General features: G+C 38.6%; 1 protein-coding gene across 9 annotated transcripts in view; it reads left to right on the top strand.

The window, feature by feature from the left end:
* Window positions 1–27,156, top strand: part of TNIK (TRAF2 and NCK interacting kinase) — a 408,855-nt gene that overhangs the window by 348,698 nt on the left and 33,001 nt on the right. For 5 of the 9 annotated variants that reach the window (XM_050780051.1, XM_050780045.1, XM_050780048.1 and 2 more), the window contains 4 exons: window positions 10,363–10,526; window positions 13,089–13,186; window positions 14,041–14,064; window positions 19,597–19,781. In XM_050780051.1, the coding sequence (XP_050636008.1) occupies window positions 10,363–10,526; window positions 13,089–13,186; window positions 14,041–14,064; window positions 19,597–19,781 (471 nt within the window). The remainder of the gene's footprint in view (window positions 1–10,362; window positions 10,527–13,088; window positions 13,187–14,040; window positions 14,065–19,596; window positions 19,782–27,156) is intronic. The other 4 variants (XM_050780052.1, XM_050780046.1, XM_050780049.1 and 1 more) reach the window with 1 other exon arrangement.

The raw sequence follows: 27,156 nt of genomic DNA, 5'->3' as shown, positions 1-27,156 counted from the left end.
GCACATACTTTAAAATATGGAATGCTTTAAATCATAAAGCTTTAATTTTCCTCTTCAAGTGAAAAGCCTTAGGGAAGGTGTCAGCCCAGCAATAACATGAAACTATACTAAGAACACGAATCCCTTTAGGGCAAAGATGCTAGCCCATTCTGTGTGGAATTACCAATTGCAAGAGGCTCTGAATGAGCCATTGTTTTCCAGTGACTTGTCAGATTCACACTGAGCTCGTGTTGCTAAGCAGCTAAGCAGCACTGAGGAAGACTAGAGCCACTGTGACCAGGCAGCCAAAGGCACGTTAGTGCTGGATTGCCAGCCTGAACTTTATCAGTGCCCCTCTTCAAGCAGTGATAAATCCCCAATTATCAGTGCGGCTGCTTCCTTTGAACCCTGCCCCTGGGGCTCTGTTCATTGGATCAGTTGCTTAGAATTTTAGTTTCTTTAGATCAAGTATTATTTCAACTTTAAGTATTTTTGCTTCTGTCAACCAAAAAGAGAGAAAATTACCATTGTATAGTCAAATAAAAAGCCGTTTTCATTCCCTCTGAAGTGCTATTTTAATGATATTAAGGCCTAAGGTAATTGGTATTTGATGGTCAGTGGCTTACAAAATAATGAGCCTTTCCTCTTGGAGCCACTTGCATATTATACTTTATCCAAAGAATGCTGACTTTGTGAGAGACAGCTAACATTTTTCTACTTAGAGAGGAAGGGATGAAGTGAGCTAAGAGGTCATAGTTACTCACCTACAATGAAAGTCAGAGATTGGGGGTCGGGGGTGAAGAAACCTCTTCTTTGCATGTAGGACAGTCCTGTAGAACACCCCTTTTTATGCTATCATGTATCTCCATGTGACCAACATTTAAGATGTAAATCAGATTTGCGGCTCTAGATTGGATTGCATGTTTAAAAGCTTTACGATTTGGTTTATTTACTGTGAGAGCCATATCTTTAGTTCACCTTTGCTGCACAATATAATCACAAGTTGAGTGACCTGAAAAAATAACAGTTTAATATTTCTCACGATGCTGTGGGTTGCCTAAGGAGTTATGCTGCTCTCACCTGGGCTCACTCTTGCAGTTGCACTGAGCGGATGGGTCCGCTGCACCTCTTGCTCCACGTGGTCTTTCATTCTGGGCTTCTTTACCCTTTTGTGACCTCAGAAGAGCATTTCAAGAGAGAAAGTTCCAATGCACAAATACTTTTGAAGCCTTTGCTTGCATCATCTTTGCTGATAACCCATTAGCCATCACAAGTCACTTGGCTAAGCCCTGAGTCAGTATGGAAAGGAACTCCACCGGGGCAGGGACACTGGGAGATGTGATTTGCCAGGGGCCATTACTGTGACACAGACCTCTCCTACTGTCTGCTGGTCCTAATGAAGTCCTTATAGTTCTTTTCGTGCCATTTGTCAGATGACCACCCATCCATATAGTCTCTTTAACAGGTGTTGCTTTTAAATAACCTGTCCTTTACAGTGCTTCTACACTTTCCTGTACTTGGTCAATATTCTGTTTTTCCTCCTAGTCTTTTCTTTGAAGTGATTCCCAAGGGTGACTAGAAAATTAGCAAAGTTAAAATGGATTCCAGTAAAAATTACACAGCTAATAAAGGACAGATTCAGGATGTTTTGTTACTATCATTTTTTAATTCATTTGCTAAATTCAGCAAATACATACTGAAGCTGCATGTGGCCCTGGGATCCAGTGACTCAAACCAAAACTGCCTGACTCTAGGGCCAAGGGGTCATAATATACCTGCTGCTCTTTGGGACTGCGGGTACCAGTAGGGGCAAAATTGTATTTCTTGCGTCACTTTCTTATTTTGCTTTGAAGTAAATATGTGAATTAACTAAAAGAGGCAGACCTCTCTCTTCTGTGGCAAACTTAGGGACCATACGTTTAAGGTAACATGTCTCAACCCAAAAGGAACCTGGACCCCCAAGTCACCACTTAGAGAACCATCAAAGGAGATCTTAGAGAACCATCAAAGGAGACCAGTTCTACCTGTGTATATTATGATGTGACTGAGAAATAAACCACTGTTGTGCTAAATCAATTTTTAAAACAAAGAAAAACAAGGCAGAGCCTAATGGTTAAGAAGCTCAGTTTTTGCTTCCTGCACTTAGTAGTAATGAACTCAAGTTACTAGGTGCAAGATGTTTTATAGTAACTGCAGAATGTGTGATGTTTTTTGATAATTTGGGACACAATATGTTTAAATCAGTAAACTACTTAGTACCCTGAAGAGAAGACTCTTGAATTAAAATCATCAGTATGCAAGGGTGTACCTGTAACTTGAGGACAAAAATAAAGCTTTTACTATTTTGAATATCATTCCTTCTCCCCAAAATAACTCCCTATTATGTCACTCTTCCACTGTTGGTAGGCACCATACCAAATCCAAAGAGCCCTATGGAGAATTTTTATTTTATTTTATTTTATTTTTTTGATACGGAGTCTCACTCTGTTACCCAGGCTGGAGTGCAGTGGCGTGATCTCGGCTCACTGCAACCTCCACTTCCCAGGTTCAGGCAATTCTTCTGCCTCAGCCTCCCAAGTAGCTGGGACTACAGGCACCCGCCACCACGCCCAGCTAATTTTTTTTTTTTTTTAGTAGAGATGGGGTTTCACCATGTTAGCCAGGATGATCTCGATCTCCTGACTCTGTGATCTGCTGGCCTTCGGCCTCCCAAAGTGCTGGGATTACAGGCGTGAGCCACCGCACCCCACCAGAGAACATATTTTTTAACTATATACATTATTGAGCAGGTACAGCTGTGCAGGCATCAATTGGTCAAAAAAGTGTTAGTGGGCAATGCCTGCAGTTCCCTGCCTTCTGCCTGATTCAGGGCAATTTATAATTTATTTCTGTATTTAATGAACATCTCTGGAGCACACATACACATACATCTCATATATATGTATTTACTAATTTAAATGTATAACAACTCTATGAGGTGTTGACTATAATCACCATCATTTTACAGAAGGAGAAATTGAAATTAACATGTGTCCAAGGTGACAAAAGTAGTAAGTGGTAGAGCCAAGATTTGAGCTCTGATAGCCTTGCACCAAAGTCTACATTCTTGAGCACCATTCTGTGCTAATTTGTTTGGCACAGCTTGGGTGCAGCTTGCTTTGCTGTCTCATTTTCCCAAGGCAAAAGAGCCCCTGATTTGTTGACTGACACAGCACCATTTTGTTCCCACCTTTCTCACCATGTGCTTTAGTGAGTCTGTTAACACCTCCTCTTTTTTTTTTTTTTTTTTTTTTTTTTTTTTGAGACGGAGTCTCGCGCTGTGTCACCCAGGCTGGAGTGCAGTGGCGCGATCTCGGCTCACTGCAAGCTCCGCCTCCCAGATTCATGCCATTCTCCTGCCTCAGCCTCCGAGTAGCTGGGACTACAGGCGCCCGCCACCACGCCCGGCTAGTTTTTTGTATTTTTAGTAGAGACGGGGTTTCACCATGTTAGCCAGGATGGTCTCGATCGCCTGACCTCGTGATCCACCCGCCTCGGCCTCCCAAAGTGCTGGGATTACAGGCTTGAGCCACCGCGCCCGGCCAACACCTCCTCTTGATCTTATTGGTATTTACCCTTATGTTGCAATATTTACTACCTTTTCAAAGTTGTTGTCCCATGAGACCCATTTATAATGCAAACACTTCCCTTCTGGAGCTAGAACTAGTGTCATCACATGCTTCTGATAGTTCCCTTCCTAGATGGCTAAAGTCTGGGAGATAACACAGTCACCCTGACCCCAGGCAACTGTTCCTTGTCCTTCCTTCTCATGCATATGTAGCTGGGAATTGCTCAGACTGCAATATCAATAGGCAATTCTCACCTGCTATGTAAACTCACAAATGCCTTATGCTGTGAAGGTGATCAGTTAAGTTCAAATCAAAATTTGATTTGACCGTTTTAAAATACTATTTTTAAAAATCAGCCACTTTCATACTTCACATTGTATATGTATTATTTTTAAAGCAAATTAAAATTTCATCAGTTACATTCTGAATATGAAAAGATTCAAATTAAGACAGAAATACCCAGTCCAACCCAATGACTAAATGATTAATTTCAAAAACTAATTCTGTGTCCCATCCCAAACTTATTTTCTTATGGCTCATTTCTTCTCATTGGCTGTGTCATCAAAGAACAAAATAAAGTGAAATTTGGCAGTCAGCCAGTTAATTAAAGACTTGGCCCAAGTATTTGGGCCACAAAATTACTTTGTAATCCCAATTTTCTGTTTTGACTTTTTATGATTCAACTGAATGGAATAATTGCCACATTTTCACTTTACTGTGAGTTTTATAGACCTAGCAGCATTATCTGCAGGATGGCAAATGCTGAACTAAAAGTTAGCATTTAAAGAAATCCATTTGGATGTTTTCAGGTTTTTACACATTCGGATCTGAATAGGCTCAGTTCAGATGTGAACAAGGGATATCTCTTATTTCATGGGATTCTTCTGAAATTGATCCTCTTAAGAGCATTTATCTCAGACCTCACAGCCCCAAGGCCAGATCATTTAATACATAATAAAGGAGAGAAAAATGTGAACAGCATGACATTTTCTCAAACTACTCATGTTTTACCAAAGGAAAAGGTAGAAAAGGCATTGTAAAGTTTTCCCTATTTCTATGTGTGGTAACATAGAGACTAAATACTTCTTTCAGTCTCCAGCAGCAAAAATAGCAACCGATTAAGATCAGCACCCACACTGGTTAGCTCTGGTGAGGAGAACTTGTACTAATGAGACTCTGGTCAGGGATTTAATGCCCATGGGATCCAATTAGCTTCACACAGGAAGAGACTCTGAGCCCACTGGGGACGTAGGCTTATCCCAGCTGCTGCTGCTAATGCCCATGCTCCTTTTTACACGGGACATCCCTGCCCAGGCCTCATCATCTGACTTGGCAGCAGCCTCCTAAACTGGTCTGCCTGCCTCTCTCCTGGTCAGTCGTTCATGTGTACCGTGGGAGGTACACATTCTCCTCTAGGCTTTAAAGGCCATTGTTATACAACTTGCCCTTTTCCTCTGATCACTCCACTCTCCCAGTGTTTCCTAACACAGATTTGGCACTTGATTTGACCGGTGTCCTCTCTGCACCCACATGCATCAGGAAAAACAACCCAGTCTTGTGTCTGCTCTGACTGTTCCCCAGCCTTCGGGCTCCAACCCCGGTCAAGTTCTTTCTCCTTCATAATACTGCCGTCGACCATTCCAGTCTGCACTAATTGTTCCCCAAATGCCAACAGTACTTAGTCACTTTCACACACAACATACAGTTTTGCCATGCTCCCTATTGTCTCCTCTGCATGAATCTCATCTCCATGATTATGTTGTAACTTGACTATATGCCCTGTGGCCCATGCTTCTCCTCCATCCCTCATCCCAGTCCAGTAAGTTTCACAAAAGTGGTGTTTAACACAAAGGTTTTGGCTAAATAATCAAAGGAGTGCTACATTAGAACAAGTAGCTCTATTCTGCTACCACACCACAACTACCAGGGAAGAAAACTCAGAGCATTTATCACCAGCTACCCTCCTCTCAAGAGATTTTTTTTATCTTTTTGTAATACAAAGAACACTGCCGTTCCACAAAATGAGAGCAACTCCAAGAAACCTTAACATGCTCATCATTCTTAAATCTGTAATATAGTTGGTGAGCAGTACATTTTTTAGAGCAAATATTTTTGGATTTAATTATGCATAATAATTTTTGACCACTATTGTTTAATAAAAGAGGGTAGTGTGGAAGAATTCGCTATTTGGGAATTAAAAGAGATGAGATTGTTTATTTATTTTAACAAATGAAAAATTTGAAATGTAGATTATTTCAGAGGTATTACACATTTATCATTTTAGACATTTTCTAAATGAAGGGTATTTCCAGTATGGAGCTGAATCTATTTTAGTCAATTAGATATAAACAATTGTCATAAAAATAGTTACTTCACAAAGGAGTGCCATTAAAATATCAAGAATTTTGGAAGTTTTTCTTAAGTTTACAAGTGATCACTCTGCAACTGATTTTACAGTTAAGTTGACTTAGCAACCCCTTTACCACAAGAGTTTCAAAGATAATATTGTTAGGGTCTACATTTATATGATCAAATTAATGAATCATGAGAACATATTTATTTTTACATGTTTTCTGCTGCATTTTCCCACAGTCACTATCTATTTCTGCTCAATCAAATGTTTTTGACAGATACATTACCACAAAGCAAGATTCTTGAGTTTTTAGAAAGAAATTAATTTGGTTTAATTGCTGCTTATAAAGTTGCCATTGTGACTGAGTTATTGGTAGACTAAACTAATAGTGTCTCAAAGGAAGGGGTCATATCCAAATGTATGGGAGAAATGTCTAACATCCAACACAGTACAGAGTACCTGATACATACTTGGTACTCTTAAACTGGGCAAAGTGAAAGCATAAAATTACATTTTAATGTAATATCTCACAGCCTTAAAATCATAGCTGTATGGTAACCGTTAACAAATTCTCTTTGGGGAACTGAAGATGTTAGAAACAGAGAGGAAGCTGACATCAGATGTTTCTCTTCTTAGCATCTGGATGGCAACAGATTTGAGCTCTGAGTTTCAGGTCTCCCTAAATTATCCATGCCCAGCATTGTGTAAATCTAACAGAAAAATAAAAAAGCCTATGAGTTATAAACTTTAAAGGAAGAGATTTATAGAAGCCTTGAGAATGCTGCTTTTTGTTTTTAAAGAAAATCATAAAATCCTCAGCAGCTGCCTCCCACTACCACTGCTTAGATGTCCCCTCTTTCGATACAGCTTTCCTCATGGCCAAAATTGGCCTAGGTGGTCCTGTCTCATGCTTCCATATGGCTCTGTGCTCACCACAGGCAAAGCATGTTGAAATGGGCTGTGTGTATCCAGCTAAGCTCACAGAGGGCATAAGCTGTGTCTTGTTCGTTATCATATCTCAAATGCCTGACCCAGTGCCTAGTATAGAGTAACTGAGTGAATGAATACTGCTTTTTTGGTGGCAGTAAAGATATGAAGACAAATATGGTAATATATTTTTTAAATGGGGGTAGTAGCCTACCAACAAATTTGGTCTTGAATTAGCCTTTTTTTTTTTTTTTTTTTTTTTTTGAGACAGAGTCTTCCTCTGCCTCCCAGGCTGCAGTGGCACGATCTCGGCTCACTGCAAGCTCCACCTCCCAGGTTCACGCCATCCTCCTGCCTCAGCCTCCCGAGCAGCTGGGACTACAGGCGCCTGCCACCACGCCCGACTAATTTTTTTGTATTTTTAGTAGAGACGGGGTTTCACCATGTTAGCCAGGATGGTCTCGATCTCCTGATCTCGTGATCTGCCTGCCTCAGCCTCCCAAAGTGCTGGGATTACAGGCGTGAGCCACCGTGCCTGGCCAAATTAGCATTTTATAATAAATATCAAAAAACTGTCTTCCCTTCGGTAATAGCCTAAGTATATAAAGACTTCCTGCAAGAAGATAATAAAAAAATACAAAGACTCCACAAGCTACATGAACAAAGGACGTAATTAAGCAATTCACAGAAGAGAAATTACAAATGGCAAATAAATATGAATAAAAATCCTTCTACCTCAGTAACTTTTTAAAACTGTACTTAAATAATGAGATACAATTTAGCATAAAACCTTGTATAGAGTGAAATGGACCATCACATTTACTTCAGTGAAAACTTGTCATACCTTTATATACTCATACACACATATGCACACACACAAGCATACACCCTAAACTTACGCCTTTTCACCAAAGAATTCTAACCTCAGGAAATAGAAATGCGATTGGCTATATGTATGCAGGGAGATTATTGTCTCACTGTTATGTGTCACAGCAATGTATTGGAAGCACCTTAATATTTAACAGTCGAGAAATGGTCAAGGTAACTCATCTATATAATAGACAATTAATGAAGCTATTACACAGCATAAGAATATGCTCACTATGCAGTTAAGGGAAAAAAGCAAGATGCAAAACAATATACACTGTGCTTCCATATATAAAAAAGAAAAAAAAAACTGAATATGCAGTATGCTTCTATAGATACAAAAGAAAAAAAACCCCAGCAACTCTCATTCTATTCTTTGTTTCTATGAGTTTGATGTTTGTAGATTCCATGCATCAGTGAGTAAATAGTACAATAGTAAAATATAGTTGAGTATTTCCTGATGCAGAGATTATATGTGTTAATTCCTTATTTTTTCCCTTTTAATATTTTTCAAGTTTTTTTACAATGAGCACAGAAAAAAATGTTTACAAGAAAGCCTTCTTTGAAGATTCATCATCCAGAGCTAGTACTTTCAATGTGATGAACAAGAGTTCATCCTGTCCACATCCAGTAGCTGATCAGGAAATCTACAGAGAAAGGCATGACTATCATCTTCTGTTGAGCCCTTCCTCTCAAGGTCTTATAAGTGCTCTTTTTATTTCCTTGCACTGGGGACTGGACTATGCTTGTGTCTACCAATGGCAAGATCTTGTCCCCCCTAGATTTACCGAGGTATAATTGACAAATAAAAAGTATATCTACACAGTGTACATCATGATGTTTTGATATATGTATACACTGTGAAATGATTACTAAAATCAAGTTAATCAATATATCCATCACCTCACATAGTTATCATTTTTTGTGATAACATTTAAGGTCTACTCTCTTTGCATTTTTCAAGTAAACGTCATTATTATCTGTAGTCAACATGGTGTACAGATTTCCAAAAGTTACGCATGCTGTCCAACTGAAACTGTAACCTTTGACCAACATCTTCCCATTCTCTCTCCTTCCTAGAGCCCCTGGCAACTATCATTCTACGCTCTGTTTCTATGAGTTGGGTGTTTGTAGATTCCCCATATAAGTGAGATCATGTAGTATTCGTCTTTTTGAGAGACAGATATATCACATTTTCTTTATCCATTCATTCATTAGTGGACACTTAGGTTGATTCCATATTGTGGCTACTGTGAATAGTGCTGCACTGAGCACGGGAGTACAGCTACCTCTTCAATATACTGATTTCATTTCCTTTGGATATATACCCAGAAGTGGAATCGCTGGATCCTATGATAATTCTATTTTTGGTCTTTTGTAGAACCTTCATACTGTTTTCCATACTGGCTGTACTATTTTACATTCTCACCAACAGGGTACAGGGGTTCCCTCTTCTCTGCATCCTCACCAACACTAATTATCTTTTGTCTTTAGAATAGCCATTCTAATTGGTATGAGGTGATAGCTCATTGTGGTTTGGTGAGGTTTTAAACTTTTTTTATGTTTTTATTTTTTGAGACATAGTCTCACTCTGTTGCCCAGGCTGGAGTGCAGTAGCATGATCATGGCTCACTGCAGCCTTGATCTCCTGGGGTCAAGTGAGCCTCCCACCTCAGCCTCTCATTTAAGTGGGATGACAGGCACATGCCACTATGCCCAGCTAATTTCTTGTAGAGATGGGATCTCACTATGTTGCCTGGGCTGGTCTTGAACTCCTGGCCTCAAGTGATCCTCCCACCTCAGCCTCCCAAAGTGCTGGAGTTATAGGTGAGGGCCACTGTGCCTGGCTTGTTGGAACCGAACTGTCGATTCCCTCCTGGGCAGGGGTCGCCGCGAAGGATCACCGACACGAGATTCACAGCAGAGAGTTATTTATTACTAGCGCGCTAGGGTCCCAAGCTCTAAGTTGGCCCTGGGACCCCGACTGCTTGTTACAGGCTGTTTATATAGGCAAACACAAGTTCAAACACAGCTTAGGGCGCGAAATTCAAACAAAGCTTTAGGCGCGTGGTAATTGGGTCTGTCTATGGCCTGAGCAAGGTGTCTTTTTCTAATTGGTTAGAGCAGGACCTTATGAGGTTTTTTTCCTGGAGTTGTTGATTCCGGGAACTTCGAGGCAGGGTGGGACCCCTGGAATTGGCAGGGTGGGACCCCATGAGGTTGTTTCCCGGAATTGGCAGGGTGGGACCCTATCAGGGTGGGACCCTATCGAGGCAGGGTGGGACCCTATCCAGAGCCACGTGGTGTTAATTTTTTTAAGTTCTTTTTTTATGAGGCCTAGTTTCTAAGTTTTATGCGGCCTAGTTTCAGCTCATTGTGGTTTTAATTTGCATTTCCCTGATGATTAGTGATGTTGAGCATTTTTTTCATATTCCTATTGACTATGTGCATGTCTCGTTTTAAAAAATGTCTATTCAGGTCCTTTCCCCATTTTTAATTGGGTTATTCGTTTTCTTGCTATTGAGCTGTTTCAGTTCCTTATATATTTTGGGTATTAAACCTTATCAGATACGTGATCTGCAAAACTGGCAAGGTCTGTGTAACCAGTGTGCTCTGCCACTCACACAGCAACCCTGATCTCCGGAGAACTGAGCCCATCTTGGAGAGTCCTTTGCAGAGGACCAGCAGTGGCAGTTCCTCCAGCTCCAGCACACCCAGCTCCCAGCCCAGCTCCCAAGGAGGCTCCCAGCCTGGATCACAAGCTGGATCCAGTGAACGCACCAGAGTTCGAGGTAAAACTTTCTCTTACCTTTACCTGGCAATACTGCCTGGGAGGAAAGCTGTGGACGGGGAAAGAAAGGTTAGTTACTTCCTGACTCTAGTCCAGGCATGGCCACCACTGGGTGATCCTGAAGAGCCCCTCAACTGCTCTCAACCTCAGTCTCCTCAGGGGAGTGGGCCACTGTCCCTAATTGTGTGTGTGCCATCAGTATGGACAAAATCCTTTCTTATGTCAGATACCAGTGTTTTCCAGGGAGATCACCAAATATCAGACTTACTTGAAAATACAGTCACTTACCAGTCACCTGAATTCCTGTTTCGGTTTGATTGCCAGTTTTCAGAGTTTCAAGTACCCGCAAATGTCCTGTACCCATTGCACCAATTGTCCTGTTTAGTATTCTGAACATAGTTCATAAGCACAGTTCAGAATACCATGTATTTCTCAAAATGAAATTCAATGAAGACTAATGTAGAATACACTTGAAGGAAGGAATAAAATCTTTTACTTAAAAAACATATTTAGGCTGGGCGCGGTGGCTCACGCCTGTAATCCCAGCACATTGGGAAGCCGAGGCAGGCAGATCACCTAAGGTCGGGAGTTCCAAGACCAGCCTGACCAATATGGAGAAACCCCATCGATACTAAAAATACAAAAACTTAGCCGGGCGTGGTGGCACATGCCTGTAATCTCAGCTACTTGGGAGGCTGAGGCAGGAGAATCGCTTGAACCCAGGAGGCGGAGGTTGCGGTGAACCAAGATCACGCCATTGCACTCCAGCCTGGGCAACAAGAATGAAACTCCATCTTAAAAAAAAAAAAAAAAAAAAAAAGACTCCTCTGGTTATTCCTATTAGGTGAAAATTAGTCTCTCTAAATATTTAATTCAAATTATTCATCATTGTTTAATTTCCATTAATGGGGAAGCCTATGAAAAACATTATTATTGTCCAGGTGATGATACATAAGAATACATTGTTTCTAGCTAGCTAAAATTCACTCTTTTTGAATCAACTTCTTCAGAAGATAATTTTGCTTCCAAGTGAAGGACCAGTACTTTAATTGCAATTTGACAAACATTAACGTACTTACAAGTTTCTCTGTCTGATGAAAGCCTGATGAGAACCTTCATTTCTTCTTTCTTTCTTAGACTCTTTATTATATACCACCTCCTAATACTCTTAGTTTATCTCCTAATACCCTTTCAGGGTTTTAAATAAATCACTGTATTTCCATTTTAAAAAGCTTGGTATCTAACATGTGATTGATGTTCATATCTCTGAATTGGGATATGGACTGGTCAAGAGCTGCCTCTATATGCATTCTTCTGATCAGTGGCACATCTCAGAGGTACTTACTGTATGTCTTTGTTGCCTTGATCCAAATATAAATTTCCTTAATTTAGAAAACTACCATGTGTAGTGGCTTATGCCTGTAGTCCTAGGTACGCGGAAGGCCGAGGTGGAAGAATTGCTTAAGCTCAGGAGTTCAAGTCTGCAGTGAGCTATGATGGCCCCACTGTACTCCAGGCTGGGTGACAGAGCCCCATCTCTAAAAAACATAAAGGAAAGAAAGAAAACAGCCATTCTTTTACCTTTTTTCTATTTATAGACAACTTCATATTCTTAGAGCAAATGTTTAAGTAAACCAAACTTAAACACATACCATTTTAATTCTGTGATCTAGTTCAGGCTTACTTTTTATTTCCTTCAGCCCTTTATTCTTCTGGATTAAAAGCACTCTTGTATCCCCAGTATGTCCCTGCCCAAGAAAGACTACTTTTTAAAAAATAAAAACAACCTCTCTTACCCTAAATTACATCTTCTCTATCTGTAAGCTCCTAGACCGCAGAGAGGCTATTCACTCTGCTGCTGTCGGGGTCCGCCTTGCTCTGTACCTCCAGTCTAGGGCCCTTCTCCTGTAACAACCTCCTTCCTGCCCTCACCTCATTCTTTTATTTTTAAATGGCTGAGACCTCTCCCATCCCTAATTAAAAACCGTCCCACCAAATAAAATAAGTTTCTTTTTTTTTTCCACACAAAATTTCAACAAAATAACCTATCCTGATTGGACAGATGATAAAAGAAGAAAACAAGCATAGAACCTTAGAGGCTCATTTAGCATAGTGACTGAGAATAGGACTTTCAGAAATCAGAACTCCAGCTCTGTGTATAATTTCAGTGTGACCTCAGGACAGTCGTGTCATCTTTGTAAATCTGTGTTCTGTAAAATAGGAAAATAGTGCCACATCATTGGGTTGGAGTGAGGATTAAATGAGATAATTGACATAGAAAGCATTTAGCACTATGCCTGACACATAAGAAGTGCTCTAGTGGTGATGGTACTTGCTACAGTTTTTTTTTTTTAATTGTTACTAGTGATTTCCAGGTGACAAACCTAAATGTGTTTGCCTGAACATTATATTTTTCATGGATGTGCTTGAGGATTTGCCCAAGCGAATGACGTGTCCACTGAGTAATCTCAATGTGATGACACATCACAGATGATTCATTCAGAACCTGAGCCAGCACTTTTTGATGGCCATCTCTTTCTTGGTCCTCTGTTTTTCCCTCTAGCCAACAGTAAGTCAGAAGGATCACCTGTACTCCCCCATGAGCCTGCCAAGGTGAAACCAGAAGAATCCAGGGACATTACCCGGCCCAGTCGACCAGCTGTGAGTGCATTTCTCTCCAAGAGTTTTGAACTCTTAATTTACCAGAGAACCCACAGGATTAAGTAGTTGGGGATACACTCATGATACGAACAAAAATTGTCAAGATTAGTAAGAACAGATGCTAGAAACATCCAGCAGAAAGTCATCCTTGATTAGGAAAGAACTGAAGAGATCTTGGATTGCCTCCTCTGCCTTTGGCTATTTGCTGATCATTAGCAGTCCTTTAACTATACAACAGGAGGAGAAATAACTTCTATCATTCCATAATTTCTACTCAGCAATTTTGGCAAAAAAGAAAGAAGAAGTTAAAGAGGCTTGGGTACTTTCTGTGAATTTCTCTAATCTCTTCTACCCTTTCCCCATATTATTTTCCACGTGAATTAATATTACAGTTTTTCTGCTATTTTTCATACCTCCAGGACAATATTTTTCTGGACCAAACTTATTAAGCAGTGTCCAACAGGTGTCCTAACAACTTAATATTCAGCTTCACTGCTGTAACATGATAAACCCCCAAGTAGTCTTAAAGAGGAGTATGGAGGCTGAAATTTGAAAGTTGAAAATTAATTTGGGTTGAATTACTATCTACTTTTTCTATTTAAATCTCTTGAGAATCTTTTCTGTGAAATGAACGTGAAGCTTTTTGGTTTATTCTTTTTTAACACCTTAAAGTAAGGACGTATACTGAGAGTAATAATGAAGGGATTTGCATCATCCTGGGTTGACATTCTCTTCGCCCTTTTGTATTTATCAGTTGCGTACTAACAATTCCAATTTTGTGTCTAATCTGCTGCCTTTCTGCTGGCTTTTCCTCCTTCTGTGGATTCTTCTGGATTGGGTTCCTCTCATTTCAGAGCTATAAAAAAGCTATAGATGAGGTTAGTATTACTTTTTCTTGGTCATGCTTTCACAAAATGTAAATATTAAACTTGTTTCCTAATGTTGACATTCAGAAAGGTGGCCAGTGGGAGCAATCTGCTGGGAGGAGATTTGCAGCAATCTGCTGGGAGGAGAGCCCCTTCAAATGGAAGCCAGTTTTAAGACCCTCAGACCTACCCATATAGCTTCAGAGACCTTCCTTCTAAGCTAAAATGTCACTTTTCCAATGTTCCAGTCTGGCTAATGACAAGTATTCATGCTTTATTAATGGCAGTTTCTCCTTCCATTATCTTCCAATAGCAAACCTGTACTAGCCAGCCTTGCTAGGGAATGGCTCTCAGCAGTTTTACTAACAAGAAAAGAGATATCATTCTAGGGCACTCCAAATTTAGTGTGTGTGATTTGTGAACAAGGAGTAAGTAGGTATTGTTAGATTAATTTTGTGGGACATTAACAACAGCATCAGCAGCAACATCAGCTTTAGTTAATGAATCCTGGAAAGTTAAGTGACTTTATTTCCTTATCTGTGGAGACGTTTTCCATTAGAAAAATATATGGCTTTGTCAGTCGTAGGTAGCTTGCTAAGAAGGATGACTGCTTTACTGCTATTTGTCAGACCTGCATGAATACAGCAGAGTAGAATTTGTTTTTTTAAGATCCAGGCCTTGCAGAGAGTCCTAAATGCATGGAATCTAAAGACTACCATCATGGCTTTAAAGCTGTCGTTCTGCTGAGCACTACTTTTGTGAAAATTACGTGGAAAAAGCACTGGCTTTGAGGTCAGCAAGCTGCATTCAAATCTTGGCTCCCCCAGTAAATAACTGGCTGAAACTAGTCTCATAACCTCTCTGGGCCAGAGTTTCCTCATCTGTAAAATGAGAATAAAAACACCTCCCCATCCCACTTACAAGATTGTTTAGGATCATTTAAGGTAATGTTTGTGAAAGCATTTTATGATGTGTAACATGCTGCGGAAAGCCAAGGGTTTGATTAAGGTTTGGGCCAGAGGCATGGAGTTATTTTGGCAGGTGGGAGAAGCATGTTTCCATGCATCTGGTCTTCACCAAAGAGCTTCACTTTTTCAGACTTATGGCCACCTCACCACCCAGAGTGACTGAGACAGTTATAATCATAGTTGAAGGATTGTTGCTTATAAAAGAATGAGACTCTGCATGTTTGCAGTGTGTGGATGGCATTTACAGAAAGGGAAGAGGGGAGTGTGTTTTTAATTGCTCTGTGCCATGGCCTTGCTTGCCCCTCTCTCTCATAATAGCGAGAAGGACAGGGATTATCACAACTTTTGTCAGTTTTTCTCCCAGAACAGGTGAAGAAAGACAATGAAGTTCTGGCGCTACAGTTCTCAATAAAACAGTTGTGCATATGCACAACTCAAGAGGAAATACATGAGTTCAGAAATTGGCTTGGAGGGGCTTTCATTAAGGAAAAGGCTCTCACAGATTTCATCTGGTTAACCGAGAATATTTTAGGCTTTGAAAAATTGCTCTACTAATTTTTGGTGTACTGCATTGCACTGGACAGAGATGAAAGGGGGCAATGGAAGTATAAGTAATTACAAATAATTGAGGGGGTGTGACCTGCTTACTAAAATCTCTGGAGCTATGTATGGTTAGAAAAGCCCTATCCCAATCTCTTGAGTATCACTGATCCAAACCACTACAATAAAGCGGTTCTACCTAACCCAGTGGCTCTCAACCACGGCTGATTCCTCCACTCCTCTTCCCTTAGGAGACATTTGGCAAAATCTGGAGCCAGTTTTGGTTGTCACAGCTTCAGAGTGGGAGGCAGTGGTACTGGTGTCTTGTGGATAGAGCAGAGGGGCGCTGCCAAACATCCTATGGTGTACAGAGAGCTCCCTACAATAAAGAATTATCTGGCCCAAAATGTCAACAGTGCCATAATTGAGAAACTTTGAACCACACCTTTCTCCCTTCTCCATTCATAGGTTTTGGTAGGGCTTTCCTCGCACTGACTGTTTTTACAATTTAGATAACTGGGATTGAAATGAAAAACCTAAAAATCATTTTTGAAATATTGTTGCTTGTTATTTGCTAGTGATTTAACTTTTTGTAAAAATTAATTTGTGGGAGTGTACCTTAATTTGACATTTCTTTCTAATGGAATATGAGATTTTTGCAGCATAGTCTAATTATTTAATATAGTCTGAAAATAAATGTTCCTTTTTTGTTGGCACAATTAAATATGTCTCACAAAGATTATATGCATAAGCAAACACTGTTTTTACCACTTTTTTTTAATTAATATGTGGGAATCAAACATTTCAGAGCACATCAATTTAGATTGGATGGAATTTGAGCAATAACTAAGGGTTCAACCCCCTTTTCCCTCAGATGAGGATATTGAAACTAAGTGGCTTGCCCAATGTCATATCTTTAGAGTTCCTAAAAAGAAAATAGTTTAATACAAAGAGAAAAAAAACCAGCTAAAAAAATTTAAACAAAATAGTTCAAAAATTGAACTAATATTTGACTAAACTATGTTGTTTCTAAAAAGGGACCTAAAAGAGCGCCTTTCTAGTCAACGTGTGCATAATCGTTAAACAACCTTTGTTGAATGAAAAATTATATCTAGTTGATTCTAAAAACTGTTAAATAAGCCTCTTAGCTATCTTCACATTTACTCTGTAGTCAAAAATTCTTACCATTTTGCCATATTTCTTTTTTAGCTATATATTCTCAAACATTTTCATGCTAAATAGCACTTTTATTTTGTTTTTTAAATACTTTTTAGCTCCAGGCTTGAGACAGCCAAGTAATAAATTACCATGAAAGCTCGTTATATGGGGAAATTTGTATTGTCTAAGAATAAAATATATGAAAATGGAATTGAACCCAATGGTGTTAATATTAGATTGTGTTTATTTCCTATAACTTTGCTATTATAAATTTTTCAATACTGGATGGATAAGAAACAAAACTTCAGCTGAACACATAGGTTCTCAGCAATGGAAGATTAATTTTCTTTGACTACAGGTATTACTTTTGAATTACTCATTATTTTTACCTTTTCAAAGGGATTCTCGTATATGTCTCGCCTCCAAACTGTTAACAATTAAAGGAAATTTTCAGTTATTTCTAATGTTTCAGGGCAGAGAGCTTTTTAATAACACAGAAGCAAAAAATTATAATTAAAAGCAAAATTATTAAGCAGTTCAGAACTTTAAAGTGTTTCTAAATACAATGTTTCGAAAAATGTAGGTCATTTTAACAAGCGAAAGTTTTTTTAAATCAGTAGCCTGTGGACTAAATATTTCTAAAATAATTTTGATTTTTTAGAATTTCTTTTGTCTCGTTTTGAAATGTCAGCGATAAGGAAAATAAAGCGCTGGGGAAAATGTATCATTAATTAAAATAAACCATAGCCAACAGTATTATATTTTACTCAGAATTATTGACAATGGAAATAAACTCTTTTAAACCATATTCTCTCTTTAAATTGTATAAAATGTAATTCTTAATAACAAGTAACATTTTAAATGCTAGCTATATTCTTTGATGAGACTTAACACGGTCCTAATATATAGATATCAGAATACAAAATAAATTTATCTAATTTTTCATTATTTCACTGGTTTTCTTTCATAGCCTTAACAAATATCTAGACTTTATTTTCCCAAAGTACTCAAGAATAGCATACCCTTCACTTGCTTCTTCATTTGATAAAGATAAGCATTGACAATTGCCAGGAGGAAATAAGAAGTAAAAGTTGAAATTCAGATATTAGCTTTTCTTATTTTGACTAATTGCCAAAGAAACCAGAAATAAATTTGCATGAAATTATACCTATGTTATGGTTTTCCTCTTCTTTTTATAATATACATTATATTTAAACACAGTTGGGCCTTTTAAATACAATTCTATTTTCACTTTCACAGATGGGGCAAATACATTCACTGAGATTGAGGCATGTGCAAGTGTGCCTGTGTGCAAAAGCCCTACCCAAGTGTGTTTTTGTATGTAATGCAAGGGTTGAATTTTTAGAAGCTTCCATTTTTTAAGGGTTTCAAATCAGGTGTCGTCAAGACAAATTTAAAAGTCACTTTGCTTTTGATTTCTATGAAATTAGAAAGAAATGACCCTTCAGTTAACACTATGAATTGCCTAAATTTCTAGACCATGTAAAACACCTAAAGCGTTTCCTTTCCTAGTGTGAACCAAAATAGTAATGCCTGACATACAGGTGGCAGTAGAGAAACATAATGTCTTGTTGTATTCTCAAAATAAAATTATAATTTAACTATACACATTTATCACAGCTTTTCTTTTAACCAGTTAGGATAGATTATCAAATGTCATCACCCAGGTTGCTCTAATCCTACAATCAGGTGAATTGGATGTGTACATTTTTGGATTGAAATAAAGAGAGAATATGGCCATAGAAAACTGTGGGATTTAGTATTTTTCAATGAGTTTCTTTCTCCCTAATCCCCTGTCTCTCACTGAATGCTCTGATTCCCACATGGGTCACTAATATAGGGAGAAATGGTAAGACTGATGTCAAATTGCTTTTTCCTCATTTGCATGCTGTGTGCCATGGGCAGTTTAACCCATGCAAATTAGAGCGGCCATGCTTTTGCAGAACTGCTTCCCTCTGCATTGCTCTGAAAGCATGTAAAATAAAAGGTAGTCGGATATTCAGCACACTGCCTGCAGTATGCCTGGTGATTAAATACCACATCATCACATCCATAAGGCTAAAGGTTTCATCATACTCATGGAAAACTCAAAATTATCTCTTCCTTTTGGTATTTGCACATTCATTTTAGTGTTCTTCACCAGGATTTCTGCCAGATGACTGGAATTTAAAACAAAAGAAAATGAAACACCTATCATTTTGGAAGAGAACTCTTTTTGTTGTTGTTGTTGTTCCTCTTGATTAATTCAGTTCTGTGGCTGTAAATTTCAGTGGCGCTAGGCTTTAGGATGGGCCATGATTTGATGTGGTACCTCTATTCTCCAGGGAATGATGACACACCAAATGAGTCATTGTAGTAGCTGGAACCTTGGGAATTGCTCTGTTCTATGACTGATGCTAGATTTTGGTACAGTAGCAATCACAAGAGGGGAAAAGCTATCACTGTGGCTTGGGCAGGAGTCCCAGAATACCGGGGTACAATTTCTAATCCCATGTATTTTCCCATTAACTCTGGGGGTGACCAGCTTCACCTTTCCAAAATAAAATGAGAACCCAATGTTTGTATATATGTGTATACATACAATGCACATACACATATGTACACATATATATTCAGAACTGAACAGTCTCAGTCTAGCTATTGGTTTTGAACAAAGTTTAAATTGATTTCATCTTTCTTTTCTAGCTTCTACACGCTACAAACATCATTTTCTTAGTTCCATGCAGTAACTATGTTTGTCACAGTTCTATATAGAGCTTTTTTTTCTCGTTGCTTAAGCTGGAGCACTGACTTGCTGAGAGATGTAGCTTTGGTCAAATCTACCATTCATATGCTGAACAAATTTTTTCTTTCATAGGATCTGACGGCATTAGCCAAAGAACTAAGAGAACTCCGGATTGAAGAAACAAACCGCCCAATGAAGAAGGTGACTGATTACTCCTCCTCCAGTGAGGAGTCAGAAAGTAGTGAGGAAGAGGAGGAAGATGGAGAGAGTGAGACCCATGATGGGACAGTGGCTGTCAGCGACATACCCAGACTGATGTAAGAGAACTACTTTTAAAATGTAGACAAGGAAGGGACTAGGTTTCCAAAATAAAAGGACAAAAAATATGAGTTAAATGTAAGATTGTATATGGGTCTGTGGCAAGATAAACTGACTTTGGGGACTTGGGTTTTTGTTGGAGAATAGTTCTATAATTCTCTCTCTCTATGGACACATCACTTAGAATATGTAGCATTTTTGGACTGCATACACTTTATCCATTGCCAATGGATTGACTGTCCTTTGGTGACTCTTTGTTGGTTCTTTTCATCTCAAGGGCAAACAATATCGACAACCAGACCATTGATAAGTGCCTTCCCCTCTAAAACTGAAAGACTGAAATCATGGGCAATGACATTTAGGAATCAAAATTAACAACAGAAAACATGTATTTCATTACCAACACTACCACCAACAAGCAAGGAGAAATGTACAAGCCAGCGTGCGTTACCATCCCAGCAAAAGAATCAGGACTCAGATAATCATGCAGAGAAAGTTCCAAAATATATCCCCGTTATGATTTTCTACTTTATTCCCTCCATGGCTTCTTTTACTTGATCCATTTTTCTGTGGTCTACAACTTTGCCACATACTTTCTGTCAGTCTCTTTGCAGTTTTCTTTTAATATATCTACATGTAATATTTATACCTACCTATATTTTCTTTAGTAATTGTAGTCTTTATTTTTCTTTCTCTTTTTTTTTAAGGTGAGGGGAAAGCTCTTTTTTTTTTTTTTTTTTCGTATTGGAGTGGATCCCATGAAAGAACCTGTTATCCCCTGTTGCTTCCCCAATTCCTCCACCTAGTAAACACAAGGTGTTTGTGCCCTGGTCTGCTACAACCTTGATAGAATGAGATGCTAATTTTTCCAACTTCACACTCCAATCACCTCTATTTCTTTGGCTCAGCTACTAGCATTGAATATCAGATCACACTCACTCTATGTAGAAAAGAAGCCATTTCAGGCCACAAATTATTGTCCAATTCAGCAGGGACTGGAGAGGCAGGGCTGGCCAGTCTAAAGGGAATGTCATCCACTGATTAACATCATTACATACAAGCAATTCTAAGAGGCAAATCTAATTATCATAGCTGAAAAATCCATACTGGTTATTTTGCTGTTGATGACCCAGTTTTTGACAGCTGTAAATATGCTAAAATATGACATTTTGAAACAAATTGCATTAAATTGCCTTTTTAAAAGTAAATAAAATTGTTCTAGAGGCAAAATCACTAATCCAGAACATTTCTGCAAAACATGCTGGCCCTTTTAGTTTTTGTCTTGACTCAGAATTGCTTAATTCTTCTGACAGATGTTTTCAACTCCTTTTAAGCATTGAGCATGCAAGTATCAGGAATTAAATCATGAAATGAATTTTAATCATGATATTAAAATATTGCTAAAACTCTATGTGTTAGCCACCTTGCTGAAGTCTTTGAGAAATTTGATAAGTTCGTACTTGGATTTTGTCTTCCAAAAGTTTATATGCTAGTTGGAGAATGACAAAATTACACATGGAAGAGTGCAGGCTAATATAAATATTTGGAGGAACAACCAAAGATGTTAATTAGCATTTGGGTTTTAGGTCCCCTATCATATTTTACAAGGCTATTAATGGTGTTCACCCTCCTACCTTTAAAGGAAAATCTAGGACTTCTTCCCCATTGCAGAAACACCCACCTTTCTAAAATTTCCTGAATAGACCACGCTGCACTTCTGTCTGGCATTTCCTTTTCCTTTAGAAATCACCTACTCACAGCCCCGCCTGCACAGGTAGAACCTGTCCCCTCTTCTGTGCTACCACTGTATCTTCTGTGTATTCCTGCATCTTCATGTACTGCCTTGAATCAGGATTGTTTATTATGTGTCTTTGTCTCCTTTTCTGGACTATGATATCTTTCAGGGTAAGGGTTACGCCTTACTCATCTCTCTTGCTCTTAACACATTGCATGGTATCAGGCATACAGTGGGTCTTCAGTGACTATAATTTACATTTAATTGCACTGATTTGAATTTGCAAGTTCTGACTTTGAAGAAGAGTTTATAGCCAATTCTATGCAAATAACTGTAAGCAAGATTAAAAATCTAAGGTAATATTAGAATCCCAAGCAGGGGGAAGAGTTAAAGTAAAGACACAGAAAGTTGACTTTGGTGGGAATGTATGGTGTATGGAATGGAGGGGAGTCTGGACTAGTGAAATCAGACCAAGAAATGTGCTCTTTATATGTAGCCACTGGAAACCATTGAATGTATCTTGAGTTCAGTGTTATATTTGAGGAAGATTATTTCAGCAAGATGATTTGAAAAGGGAACAGACTAGAGACTGATAAAGCAATTCAGAGGCTCTATTACTATAATCTACATAAGAAATAATAAGCTGAGGCTATCATGGAATGCTGATAATGGAGGCAAGACTTGACATGGTCCTTAAGGGATTGGTAAATTTTAGATAGATGGAAATGATCATTAAAGAACATTTAAAATATGTGATTATATATGTGAGAAAATAAGGGTACGAAGGGTACAAATGTATGTTTACTTCAATTTGTAAATATATGTATTTTTATATTGCATATAAAATATATATAGTCTGTTCTACAATGTGATGGTTACATGCCTGAGAAATTTCATACTATTAAAAGTTCATTATAAAACAATAGTTTATTTAGGAATTGAGTATTTGGGGGCCAGAGTGCCTCTTATATACATTCTTATTACCTTTATTTTCTTTTGTTAAGGTAAACCTCTATATTTTGTGCTATATATATTTAAAGCAGAAAACAAAAATATATTGTAGCACAGTTCCCACCATGAAGTAAACACAGAAAAGCTTCTCAGAAATGGAGCACCAGCCATTTGGAAAAACAGCTGTGGTTTCCGATGTTTAAAACAATAGCTTTTTTCTATGCACTGTGCTGGTTTTGCATTTATTTTATAAGATATAACTTATGAGAGTGCATTTAACTAAGTTTATATTCCCTAACTCACCAACTGCACTATTTCCCAATTCTGCATGCATAGAAAAATAATGAGTGGAGGGAAATACACCAAAATTATAGAAATGATTACCTCTGGGTAATATAATTATGGGAGATTTTTATTTTATGTATATCCCCAATTAAATGATGGGCATGGACTAGTTTATAATCAGGAAAAAAAAAAAAAAAAAAGCTTTATAGAATAAAAAGAATGCAAGGAAAGGCATTTAATTTGATTTGCATCACATCAAGCAAGCCAAAGAGGCAACCTTCTGTATTAGTATCTTCCCTCAAATACCAGCACCTGCTCCAGAAGGGAAGATTTTGCCACTGTAAAATGACTCTTTTATTTCTCCTTTTTTCTATGCTGTACCCTTTGGAAGGAAGCCACTATGTACAGCCCACACTTGAGGAGTACGGAATCATGCTTCCCTCCTGTAGGGTAAAATAGCTACATAATTTATTTAGAATTCTTCTGCACTGATGTGCCTCCTCTAGTTATTTATTAATTTATTCCATCATTTATATCAGTATAGATTCGTGGATATAATACTTCTTTATTTTGCTGCTCAAATTTTCTAGTTTTGACCATTGGGAGCTCTTTCAATTAGCTCCTGTGCCTCTTCGACTGACATGCCACCACTTGTGTTTGGGTATTGTTGTGCATGTACATGTGTGTGCATCTGAACACTCTTTACTTTCTGACACTATAAGATGCTCCGATCCGGACTCATTTTGTATATTTCCTATGCCAGTCCTGGAATCAGCCACTTCTTCAGTAACCCTGATTCCTTTCATTGGATGATATTAGAAGCCAATATCTAGGCACCCAGTATGCTCATTACTACTACAATGTCACTTGTTTTAGGCCCTCTCAGCTAACACAGCAAGGAAATATGTGTGTGTTAGTCTCAAGAACTGCTAATCCATGCCCCCATGCTTAACAACATGGCTTTCTCAACTTTTAAAGGATAACAGTTATCCAACGCCTGAGCCCTATCTATCACTCTCATTGCCACTTCCCTAACAGTACATTAACCCATGTATATACAAATATTTCTGTATGTAGCCATTTGTACCTATATTAAGCTAAATGTGAATTCATACTGACATCTCCAGCTCTAATCCATCACAACAACATGGATCACTCTGACCTCTTCCACTTGCTTATTTGTAAATTCCCATTCCAACAGTCAGAAACCTGGCTTCTGCCATCAACCACTGTATTAGTCCATTTTCATACCTCTATGAAGACATACCTAAGAGTGTATAAAGCTATAAAGAAAAAGCGGTTTAATGGACTCACAGTTCCACATGGCTGGAGAGGCCTCACAATCATGGTGGAAGGTGAATGAGGAGCAAAGGCATGTCTTACATGGTGGCAGGCAAGAGAACATGTGCAGGGAAACTGCCCTTTATAAAACCATCAGATCTCATGAGACTTATTCACTATCACAAGAACAGCACAGGAAAAACCCACCTCCCTAATTCAATTACCTCCCACCAGGTCCCTCCCATGTCATGGGGATTATGGAAGCTACAATTCAAGATGAGATTTGGGTAGGGACACAGCCACACCATATCAACCACCCATTTACTTAATTGTGCACATCCAGTATTTTTGTATAGCAATATCAAATTTGTTAACCTGTATTCTCATGGGAAACAGTTTTGTCAACTAGAATGTATAGTGTTTATGTGCAGTTCCTCTTGCCTTTAGTATTATAGACTCCACTCATTTCCAAGGTTACTTAGATCAATGCCTTTTTCCCGCATTTCTCCTCACTAAAGTTGTTCATACAATTGTAATATGGTGAGATTCTTTTATCACGGTTTTTAACATTCTTTCCTGGCAGCTTCTGATCTCAATGATTTTTTAAAATGTGTATACATTAACTCTTTCTCCTGTAAAGTTCTATGACATATCTGAATGGATTTTTTGTTATTCTATGATAACCACCCAATTATAAGAAAATTATTTTGGCACATCCTAGTGAACCCAATTTCATAAAATTACAAAACTTACCATTGATTGCTCAAGACATTTTAAATATGCAAATAATATCCTGGTAGCCAATTACTCATCAATTCACAGAAGAGCTATATTTTTACAATAAACCTGAATGAAATCTCTGTTAGATATTAAACAAAGCCCTTGACCCAAGATCTTCAGCGATTTAATAAACATTTATCATGTGCTACCTGCATTCCAGGCACCATGCCTGGCACTGAAAATACCAACATTAATGAGATCTGATCATTGCAGGACTGTGTATTGAATGCAGTGGTAGAGATGCACAAAGGGCAACGTGGAGGGAGAGTGGAGAGCCACCTAAACCATTCCAGTGAGGCTGGGATGGGTTTGGAGGTACCTGAACTATAGCTTAAAGAATGAGTTAGCCAGAAGGAGGCAGACAATAGAAAAGAATCTTCCAGGTAGAGAGGGCAGGCTAAAATCACCAGGGATTTTCTAGCATAATGTGCATAGGAATTATAAGTTAAATGCTGGTAGAGTTAGAAGTTGGAGCAGGATTTTGTTAAAAAATTAGGTTAGTGAGACAGGCAAGAACCAGATAATGGACAGCGTGTAAGCCACAGTAAGGAGCTTCAAGTTTATCCTGTGGTTGATGGGAAGCTACTGAAGATTGAAAGTAGAAGAGTGACTCGGACTTGGTCAGATTTGTGTTTTGGAAGGCTCACTTTCGCAGCCGTGAGGAGTGGATATGAGGGGAAAGGACTGAAGATGGGGTGGCCAGCAAGAAAACTGTTACTCAGGTAACAGAGGAAGCAGGTCTGACTAGGACAGGAGAACTTGATTGTACAAGCATCAGCCTGGCAGATGCCACCAGGCCAGCTGAGCCCCTGACAATAGCAAAGAATCCCTGTCTGATAAAGAAGAAAAGTGGCTGCCCTCATGGAAGACTCTTGATAAAAACTTCATTGATTTGTCAGCTTTACATCATTTTGTTCCAAACAAGTACTAAGGCACAAAGTAAGAAAGAAGAGAGAAAGAAGAGCAAGAAAAAAAATGAAAGATACACAAAAGATAAACAAATGAGTGAAGAAATGATATTTTGAAAACTATGATTTACCAATCTACCAAAATGCCAGGAATTCAATTTTTTTCCCATGTCTCTGAAACACCATTAAAAGCTCCTTTCTAGGAATGAAATGTTGAAAATGCAAATGCCTCTTTGGAATTTCTTCCCAAACACATCAGTTCTAGCCCATATTTAGATTCATTCAATCCACTGGTCCAGTTTAGTAATTGCAATGTAAGCTTCTTCACTATACATTTTATTGTCTGGACTCATCCTGTCATCTTTTCACCTGTTTGTTATGGATAAAAATACTTGAAATATGTCTTTCTCTGCCCCAGAGACATCATAAATCTTGTGTATTTCTTGTTTCTTAGATGGAAGATTCTAGTAATTCTTTGGACTTACATAAGATCCAAGAGGCCAGAGATATTTTTAAATATATAAGTAACAATGAAAATAAAAGAACAAAATGATATAAGTTGCAATTAATATGCCTAGAGAGAAATAAACCTTGATAACTTTCCTATTTTTAGAAAACCCACTTTAAAAGAGAGGCAGATGCTACAAAAGGAGAACAGCAAGTATCGCATTAACAACCAAAATCCTTCTTCCAGAAGCCATGTTGTACCAACCGCAACCTGTGGTTGAGCCGCATGACCTGTGCGATTCTCAATTCCCCTGAGCTCCTAAATCAGAGAAATTCTGTGTCATGCAAATGAGGCACTCCTGATGAGAGGGAAGCTCACTATGGGCAGTCAGTCATCACTTTTTGAGCCCTGGCACTGTGCTGTGTGCTACAGGACACAGGAAACATCAGTCTGTGTTCTCAGGGAGTATGTTGAGATCCTGTTGCCTTCTCTCATTATACTGTAAACACGATAGCAAGAAAAGAACTGAAAATAAATATGCCACCATGCAGGATGATTACAGAGGCTGAATGTTGTTTACGTTAAAGCCCCTAGTTTATGGATGCCCCAATAAGCCAGAATGTTCTTAGTAGATATTTATAGAAGCATAAAGCCCATGGATCTAATGATTATTTTTTGCATTCCTAGTAAGTGACAACTCTAGGCTGGGTACTAGGTAATAATAATGAGCAAAGAGACAAGGATTTTGCCCTCACAAGCAATGAGAGGGAAGGAGAAAGAGAGAATTCAAAAGATAATTGCAAATTGTGATGAGAACTATTAAGGAAAAAGGGTGAAGAGAAAAGGAGAGAGGCTGTTGGGATAAGACATAGGTGATAAAAGCAGACTTCTCACAGAAAGCATCATGTAGGATGAATGAGAGGGAACCAACCAAGGCCAGAGTGGAAAGAGCTTTCCAGGCAGAGGGAACAGGATGTATAAAAGCA

Source organism: Macaca thibetana, chromosome 2, assembly GCF_024542745.1.
Source record: "Macaca thibetana thibetana isolate TM-01 chromosome 2, ASM2454274v1, whole genome shotgun sequence".
Lineage (NCBI taxonomy): Eukaryota > Metazoa > Chordata > Mammalia > Primates > Cercopithecidae > Macaca > Macaca thibetana.
The sequence above is the reverse complement of the archived record's forward strand: the minus strand, read 5'-3'. Positions and strand labels throughout refer to the sequence as shown.